This window comes from Phocoena phocoena, chromosome 5, assembly GCF_963924675.1.
Source record: "Phocoena phocoena chromosome 5, mPhoPho1.1, whole genome shotgun sequence".
Taxonomy (NCBI): Eukaryota; Metazoa; Chordata; class Mammalia; order Artiodactyla; family Phocoenidae; genus Phocoena; species Phocoena phocoena.
The window spans coordinates 69080141-69089474 of NC_089223.1; the positions used below are offsets into that span (position 1 = coordinate 69080141).

The following is a 9334-nucleotide window of genomic DNA, read 5'->3' on the forward strand; positions in this document are numbered from 1 at the left end:
CGTCTCTCATCTGGACTCCGAAATACCCTGTAATGCTTCTTAATTAGGAACGTTGGTCCCAGTTGTAGCCTTCTCTACTTCATCCTCCACGCAGCTATCAGAGTGATCTATCTTAAATGCAAAACGTAGCACCTGTTAAAACCTGTAGCAGGTTTCCTGTATTTCAGGATTAGGATTCATTTCCTTAGCATACACATTCCAGCATCATTTCTTCTTTCTGTCTCTCTGTCTCTGTTTCTGTCTCTGTCTGTGTGTGTGTGTGTGTGTGTGTCCTTTTAAAGTGAAAAATTTTAGTGTTTAAGATTTTTAAAAAATCAAACAATTCAAAAGGGCATATTAAGAACAGTAAGTATCCCTCCAAGTCATACTCCTATAGTCCTGGTTCCACTTCCAAGAGACAACCACTGTTACTCATTTCTTGTATATTCTTCCAGAAGTGGTCAGTGCATATACAAAAAAAATGCATGTTTCTAGAGAGGCTTCTTTTTAGACAAGTGAGAACATTCAATAACTCTGTCCTACATCTTGCTGTTAACATCCTGTCTTATTTCTTGACAATCTTCCCTGTGCCCTTTAAGTTCTCCCAATAGTGAATGACTTATAATTCCCAGAACACTCCATACTGTTTTCAGGCATATTTGCCAATGCTGATGCCTTTCCTTTTGCCTGGAAGTTTCTTCTTCTCATTTGCAGCCTACACATGGTGCTCACTACTATTCCTCTTTAGGAATTAACCTTTCACCGTGCCTTAGAAACTGCTCCTCTATGCTCCCATAGGACGCTGGACATACATGTCCCTATCATAGCCACTACCACATTGTTTTAAGTAACTTGGTTTCTGCATTCTCCTCTATGCTGTAAAATATTGGGCTGGCCAAAATGTTCGCTCGGGTTCCCCCACAACATCTTACACCAAAAGCCGAACGAACTTTTTGGCCAACCCAATATCTGAAGGTATGAAACATGTCTTAGTCATTTTCCAATCCCTAGCACCCAGTTCAGGGCACGATAAAAGACTAAGTGTTCAGTAAGTACATGTTGAACCAAAACATCCCATGATCAAGGTAACTATGGATGTTTCAAAAATCTTCCAAAAGGGGAAAAAAAATCTTTACTTCAAGAATAGAGATTTTAAATACTTTTTTAAAAAAGACTATAAACCCCACAAGGACAGACACCCTATCTGCTTTATTCAGTAGAGTGGTCGAAAGCTCCTTGGAAAACGCCTTTAATCTTAAATATACAATACGATGACAGTTTTATTGGGGCTGTAAGAGGGAAAACACATTAGGCACTTAATGGAGTGGTAGAAGAAAAAAACTATTGGCGGAAAAACAATGAGGGCTATGAGGATTCTAAGAAGGGGATACTGGGCTCACTAAAGAAAACCCATTTATCTTTCATTCTTCTTATGACCAGCCTTTTTTACTAAGTTATCACCACTAATAGGAATTAATTTTAAACCGTTTCTTGAGCATTTCTATCAAGGGCTAAGTAATAGATTGTTATGTGCTACGACTATAACTTCCTTCAACAATCATCAGTCAAGAGATTTCATGAAATGCATGATCTTCTGAAAACAGAAGCATTCTAAAATGCAGAAACTCAATCCTGGTATTACAAAAAATAGGATTCACTCTGCTGAAAAAGCTCATGGGGAAACTGTATTAACATTTAATCAACAGCAAGCATATACCATTCATCTTCCTACTATCCTCAAGTGTGATAATGTCGTTTGAGTTATTGAAACTCAAATCATTTGGAAATATTTAATACCATTTTTTTTCTTTTGTAATATCTTACCTTCCCTATAAGGCAAGATTTGATTCATGTGTGTTTTGAGGGGACTATCAAGACTTTGGGGGCCTGCCATGACAAAAAGCACCGAACATTTACAGAATTGATACTAAGTGATGGTCAGCGGAGATGAGCACTGTGGCTTCACCCCTTGCTCCCAGACCACCTGATGGAAAGATTTTAGGTGGGTTGGGAAAATCTTTGGGATACCCAGATCTTGAAAAATAAAGGTTTCCTTCTGTTTCACATTGTGTTGAAACATTTATTAGTTTGGCAATAGTTGAGCAATGTTCCCTGTTTGAATACAATGGACAGTACCAGATGGAAATACTTCAAATATGGTCCTGGCTCCAACGCTTAATACAATATAAACCAGGCATCATTCATCTCATTTTAAAGACCATGGATTCAACATTTCTTGTTGCTGTCTTTGGGAATGTGTTTAGGAAAAAATGGATGATAATGCTATGACCAATTAAAATGGTAATCCAAGGGGCCCCAGACTGCACACAATCATTACTGCAACGTTCCCAGGAGATTACCAGAGTTTGCACTCAGTTGGAATTTAATAAATGCTTGTTGACTGACACATCTAAAAGGAGAACAAAATGGAATAAGATGGAATCTAACAGGAGAATATGATGAAGACGAAGAATCTTGATTTTAACAGGTCTAAGATCTTTAATAGCTTAAGTTTATATGGTAGATATTTGAACTAGAAAGAGGTTTAGCAATTGCATCAATTACCTTCATTTTACAGAAGAGAACCCTGAGGCCTGGAGAAGTCAAGTGACTCACTTAAGGTCTCAAAGCTAAATGCCAGGAATATTTTTTTACTTGCCTCACAGATAGGAGTCAGACTCTTGCAGGCAGCCTGCCTGGGTTCAAATCCTTCTTCTGCCCTTTACTAGATCTATAACTTCTGAGCAAGTTATTTAACCTCTCTTAACATGTTTCTCCCTCTCTCCACCTCAGTTTCTCCATCTGTAATGGGGGATGATAATTCTATAGCCTTAAATGAGCTACTAATATAAAGCATTTGATAGCCATACCTTATACATAGGACGTGTTCAATAAATGCTACAGTTTTCATTGTACTACACACTGTAATACCTAGTCTGGTCACGTAATCTTAAGAACACAGTCTTTCAAATGTGACTGCAAACTTTAAAAAACCTGGATAGGCTTGCTTTGATGTGGCTTAGAGTATAAAAAGATCTTTCTGTTATCTCCAAACAGAAAGGCAAAGGGAAGTTTTTCCTCTCTTAGCTTCTCCAGATGGTACAATGTTGTAACCCAGCACCTAAAAGTGAGACCTGGTTGATTACTCATATAAGAGAAAAACATATTTGTATCTTTAACTGCTGATATCTGTTCATGCCTTTAAATGGTACTGACCTATTTGCTCTATTTGCAAAGGAATTCTGTTATAGCCTCAGGGAATTTACTGACAGCAGCAAGAGTACATTTAGGCTCTTTTACAAAGCTATTGCAAGCTCCTAGTGGGGTGAAAGCCAGTTTGCAATGTTCTTTATTCTGAAGAAGAAAAGTCATTGTAAAGCAGCAGGATAGTGTTGTCCGAATTATTGGGCTTGGCAACGTTTTCATAGCCATCATTAAAGGCTGATGGACTCATAAGTATTGGCACAGTTAGGAGGACTGCTTATTAGTTTAAGTCAAGCCCTATCGGCCTTGTCATCAACTGTTACACTCAATTTTCCCCTCTGAGCACAGCTACCTGTTTAACTACCTGGGAGTTAACTTGAAACTTAGTTTGAAAAATATCATCCTTAGAGAAATTTAAGAGGAAAAAAGGTTCATTTCTTAATAATGCTAGCCCTTAGAATAATGTACTACAATCTTGCTTCTCAAAGTGCTGTCCATATACCAGCAATCGGCATCACCTGGGAGTTGTTAAAAATGTAGGCTATCAGACCCCATCCCAAACCTCTGAATAAAAAACTGCATTTTAACATGTTGAGATCCCAGAGTGATTCAGATACACATTAAAGAATGGGAAACACTGGCTTAGAGAAAGTGGTGACAGGTGGTTATTATTTGGTGTCACCAAGAGGATGGTAATTAGACATAACTGAAGCGTATACCAGAAACCTCTGGAATCAAATACTAAAATAACAGTGGGATTTAACAAGAGTGGACATTTCGTAAATAAAATTTCTTTTTCTTTTGGGTACTATTTAGAAAAATTGGCTCATTTTAGTTTTTATTTTTTTGGGGGGTGGGTGTTTTTATTGTTAATTTTAATGCCTATAAGAACATTCACCATGGCATCCATGTATGCATAAAGGAAGGAAACAATGAATACACAGTAGCTATCCATTCCTGGGAACAGCTTGGGTTGAGACCTACTTTGAGTTAGGACTCAATAGATTTCAAGTTTTCTGGGGGTGGCCACTCAGACCATCACGTCCTTAGATCAGAGACAGAGAGCTCTGTGGCTGGAACTCCTCCTTGATGATCAGGAGCTGCCTCTTTAATAAGACAGAACGGCTAGTCATTGGAATCTGAAATACAAGCGTTCAACCTTTTGTTTTCAGGTAGTTAATATCTTGTTCCCCCAATCCACTACTCTGAGAGAAGACTTACTTACTATTATCTGTGTTTTATTGGGCTTATATTAGCAGGTGTTAGTTGTTATTTTAAGGCAATTTCTGGGGGCTACTGTCTCCTTTTGTTCCAACTGCCTCTTATTCCTCTTCAGTCGTGTGTGTGTGTGTGTGTGTGTGTGTGTGTGTGTGTGAGAGAGAAGGTTTGAGGAATTTAATTTTAAATATATGGAAATCACAGTCATTTTTTTAAGATGATAGAAGATAATAGTATGTAGTCACTATCATAGGCACAATACATCCCATGATGCCAAAAGAAAAATCCTTCCTAATTTAATGAACAATATTATTGCCTGAAAAGAAAACTCTTGCTCTCAAGTATGGTTTTTTTCCCTGTGTCAGAATTATTCTTCAGCAGTTTTCCATTCACTGCTCAAAACCAACAATTATTGATTATAGAGATTCTATAAAAACTCTAACTCTCTCTTTCAAATTTGGGGAAAATATTTTAAATCCTGAAGGACGTGAATCAGAAAATACTCTTGATGTGACGTTAGTCTTTAATAAAACAGACAATGTTAGAAACCAATCTGGAATTATATTTCACTTAGCGTAGCATAGGAAAAGAACAAAAATTAACAGTCTAGTTTTCAAACCCATTAATGTAATGTACAATTATGCAATTTTCCCAGATGTGGAAATGGGTGGATAATAATGGTAATGAATAAAAATATAAAAATGAGCATTGTTTTAGCAATGGATTTTAATCTGAATTTTCTTTAAAACTATTTTATTATATTTGATGTCCATTTTTATTTGTTGTTAATTTTGTTGAAAATTTCCTATTAAATAATCTCAGAAGTTACTGCCTATCAGGGTTCTGAAACATGCTTAATATAAAAGCAATAAGTCTTATTTCTCATTGACATTTCAACTCTACTTTATGATCTAAAAATCAAAGCATACCATAGACAGTGCTCTTAACCAGGGCTTACTATCCAGATTTTGCTTATATAGAACCCTCAATCCTAGAATTCCTCTTTGTTTCCAATTTTTTTGGAGTTATTTCCAATCTATGTATTCCCATGCTTTGTTATAGATGATAGAAGAAAAAATAAACCTTGGGTCTTGTTGGTAGATTTCATTAAAAAGAGAAGCAAGGAAGAATAAGTAAATCAAGGTTTATTATTTTCCTGTGTTCAGTGGTTTCTATTTTCCCATCATGTCTCTAACACTATTGTGGAAAGGCAATGGGTAATTTAGTAGAATATATTTTTTAAAGGTTTATCTGTTGGGTGAATATTTTAAAAACTCAAGTACATATACACACGGTACAGTGAGTAAATAGGTTATATTATTCCATCATTAAGAGCTATTTCCAGTGGTACAGCAGTTAAATTAATTATTTTTTTTCTGAGCTTCTGTATGAATTCAGTTGAACAACTGATTATACAGAACTTTTTTGTTATGGTGGTTGTTTTAGTTAAACAGCAACTTCCCTATTCGATTCAGTTTTGGTTTTGTCTTTGGTTTTAAACTGAAAAGTTATTTGTAAATATAGTCAACAGAATTATACATTTGAAAAATTCTGAAAAGCGTAGTACTCTAAAAGCAGACCACTGGCAAAGGCACTGTTTGCCTTTTGAGTCTTCTGAATCTTCTCCTATTTTATAAATTATCTGTGTGGGTACTTACAAGGTGCCAAAATAAATGACTGAAAAGGAAATTATTATCATCATTTATCTACATGATACAAACAACTTAAACTAATTCATTGCCTAATTTATCCAGTCGCAATGGCGTGGATTGGGTATGATTTGTATATGTGCCCATGTTATTACATTCCCCAGTGTTTGTCAATAGTTCATCTTGGGTGCTTTGTGGTAGTGACATGTATGTGACAGAATATTATAAATGAGTCTATTAAAAATCTTTTCCAAGTCAGAGAATATTCATTGTGCATTGATATTTCAAAATTGTTTTTCTAATACAGCCATCAGAGATATTAATTTAAAATAATATTTAAAATAAGCTATTTAAAGCAGGGGAAAGTGCAACTTTAAAATACAGAAATTTAATAGTCACACTTTTTATTCTAATCCCACTCAATATGTTTTAAATATACGTATTTTTCCCTGACATACCTTAAAAAAAAAAGAAAGAAAAATTCTTAAGCCTTAGCGTGTTAAAATAAAATGACTCACTAATAATGAAATGAAATGACAATTCAATAGCCTTTACAAATATAGAGTGATAAAACCCCCAGAGGCTTTAGTCTTTAAATTATTCAGCCTGTCTAAATTTCTGCTGCCACAATATTTTTTTCGCAAGTGGAATAAAAATGGCATTTTGCTCAGGTAGATCTAGCTGTTCCCTGGGTGGTTGGTTCTAGAAAAGCGACAGACTTTTCCCCCTGCCTTACAAGAAGCAACAGTTGGAAACTCTAACTAGAAAACTGCTACCCCACAGTGGTTGGAAAGCGCCAACAGAGATAGTGACAGCTATGATTTCAATCCATTTTGCAACAGCTTCCGAAAGGCAGGAGGAGAAATGAAATAAAAAGAATGTTAACTCTTTGCAATGAAAAGATTGCGCTATGCTCCCTATGCTGTTATCGCCCTCTCCTCCCCCCTCCCTTTTCTAGTCTCTTTGATCATCAGGCTTTTTCGGCATGCTTGGGTTTATAAGGCAAAGCAAAGCAATAACTCCATCCATTCGGTTGGAACTTAAACTCGCAAGATGCAGCAAGACAAATTCATCACCCCTCACGTGGGAACAATACAAGCCTCTCCCCAGAATCTGGCTTGAGCACTTTGACACCGTTGTCTCAGCCTGTTGCTCCTGCCACTCGGTGTGCTAGAGCCTGGAAAGAGGGAGGGAACACTATGAAACCTCATCTGTGTGCTTGGGTGCTTTGTGGCGGGCCGTGGGTGGGTCCGCCTCACCGGCTGCCGGGACCGTGCCTGCGGAGTAGGCGGCCGCGGACCACCGTGCGGGGACCCTCTCGTGCAGGCCGCCCGGCCACCGGCAGGTGGTGCCCTACGCCTCTCAACACCGAAGGAAACCCAGCGAAAGTACCGCTGACTCCGCCCCACCGGCTCTGCCGGCGCCACAGTCACCGTCCTTCCCCAAATAGTGCGGAGCACGTTTCCTCCGGAACACCGCAGTAGCCCGTGTGTGTGTGTCGAAAATACAAACCAGGGCCAGCAGGGTGTGTGTGTGGCAGAGTGGGGAGCGGGCGCGGAGCGGGATCCATGGGCCGGGGCAAGGTGACCGCCAACGGAACGCAGAGGGCACGGGGACCGGTCCGTTTCGCATCTGCGTAAGCCCGGCTGCCGGGCCAGTAGCGAGGCCACTCACCATGTTCACTTCGGAGACCATGTCTATGCTGGCGACATCGATCCTCATCCCGACGTCCACGGGGGGCCCTACCGGGGAGGTGGGACACATTATGGGCATAATCTCAGAGTGGCCACAGGCTGGGGAGGGTCGGGGGGCTTCCCTGCGCTTACTACATTCTGAATGGGCTCCGCTACCCCCAGCCCTCCACCCCCTTGCCGGGGAAAGCCTGGGAAAACAGGTGTGGGCACACGAGTGATGCAGTGACTATGCAGAGGGTGTGTCGGGCCGGGGGAAGGTCGGCTCTGCCTGGGGTTCATCCACCTGCGACTGGGGCTACGGCGTGGTGTGTGTGTGTGTGTGTGTGTGTGTGTGTGTGGCCAGAGCGTAGGGCGTAAGGCACGCTTACCAAAATGACATGTTTCTTCTTCTTCTTTTTTTTTTTTTTTGACAATTGTCTTTGACAAAAAAGGAGAACTAGATATGGGTTACAGGTTGAAAAAAAAGATGAAACATTACCTCCAAAGTCCGGCCGCAAGCGAATGTCATAACCTTTGAGCAATCTATCCACTGTCTCTTTCACGTATGACATGTTGCTGGGCTCATTGGCGCTGAAGGGAAGAAGTAGGGACCGGATTCAGAATGAGCACAAACTGCGAGCAGACATAAAAATAGACAGGCACACCTACCCCCCAAATAACGAGCTACATGATCCAGCAAGCATGTAAAAAGAAAAACACCAAGAAAAAAAAGACATTCAACAACAGCAGCTCACCTGTGTGCACAACAGACCATGGCAATCATCACAGGGAAAGAGAGAAGCCCCAAACTCTCTCGGTTTTGTACTGTCCACATTACTAACTCTGATTAAAGAATTGTCTTTTCTGCGAAGATTCAAGGAATGCAACTTAGTCGGCGGCCGGGCAGTAATTCCCGAATGGACCTGCGCATGCGCAGAGGGTGCTCACTACCAAAAGACACCTTGTGCCTTGCAAACAATATTCCTAGTGGAACAGGCAACAGATTTCAATCCCTTTAAAGTTCCTGTTTGTGGTGCTCCGCGTCCTCCGTGTAGTAAAAGATACCCTGCTGTTTCCTTGCTTGTGCTTGTGTATATGGATCTTTCTTTGTGCACTGGAGGGTTTCTACGTTCATTTCCTTTCTGCCTTCCACCTAATTTTTTTACTCAGTTTCCAGGGATATGGCTTAGGCTGCCTGTGATTGGCATATTTCGTTGACAGTCACGGTGGTCTTAGAACCGGGAGTCTAGAAGCGAGGCGGTTCTCTCTGGTTGCCTGTGTGTGTGTGTGCGTGTGTGTGTGAGAGAGAGAGAGAGAGATGGGTGAGGGGCGAAGTGAGTGGAGAGGGAGAGCCACAGAAGAAGGAAACTCAGGATGTATTTGAAGAGTCCAGGAATCAGGTCCGCTTGAGAGGAGTCTTAGCACGTCTGGCTTACTGCCGTCCTTCTCTATGGGAGGAGGAAGGGGAGAGGGTCGACTTTTGCGCTCGCTCCCCCGCGCTCCCACTTTTCTTCCCTCCGCCTTTCTTGTCTCACCAAGCGAGAGAGGTGGGGTGAAAGCAAGCCAGAGGCAGCATCTCGGGCAGGCAATCCTTTTCCTAGAGCCATTCGC

At 40.5% G+C, this 9334-nt stretch overlaps 1 protein-coding gene across 3 annotated transcripts in view; it reads right to left on the bottom strand.

Annotated features, from left to right (window-relative positions):
* The window catches only part of GABRB1 (gamma-aminobutyric acid type A receptor subunit beta1), a 404556-nt gene extending 395700 nt beyond the window's left edge, over window positions 1-8856 (bottom strand). The window contains exons 1-3 of one of the 3 annotated variants that reach the window (XM_065877179.1): window positions 8479-8856; window positions 8223-8314; window positions 7725-7792 (exon numbers count right to left, since the gene is read on the bottom strand). In XM_065877179.1, coding sequence (XP_065733251.1) covers window positions 7725-7792; window positions 8223-8314; window positions 8479-8558 — 240 coding nt within the window. In that variant the 5' untranslated portion in view covers window positions 8559-8856. Of the gene's footprint in view, window positions 1-7724; window positions 7793-8195; window positions 8315-8478 lie in introns of all 3 variants that reach the window. The other 2 variants (XM_065877180.1, XM_065877178.1) reach the window with 2 other exon arrangements.
* Between the last annotated feature and the right edge of the window lie 478 nt (window positions 8857-9334).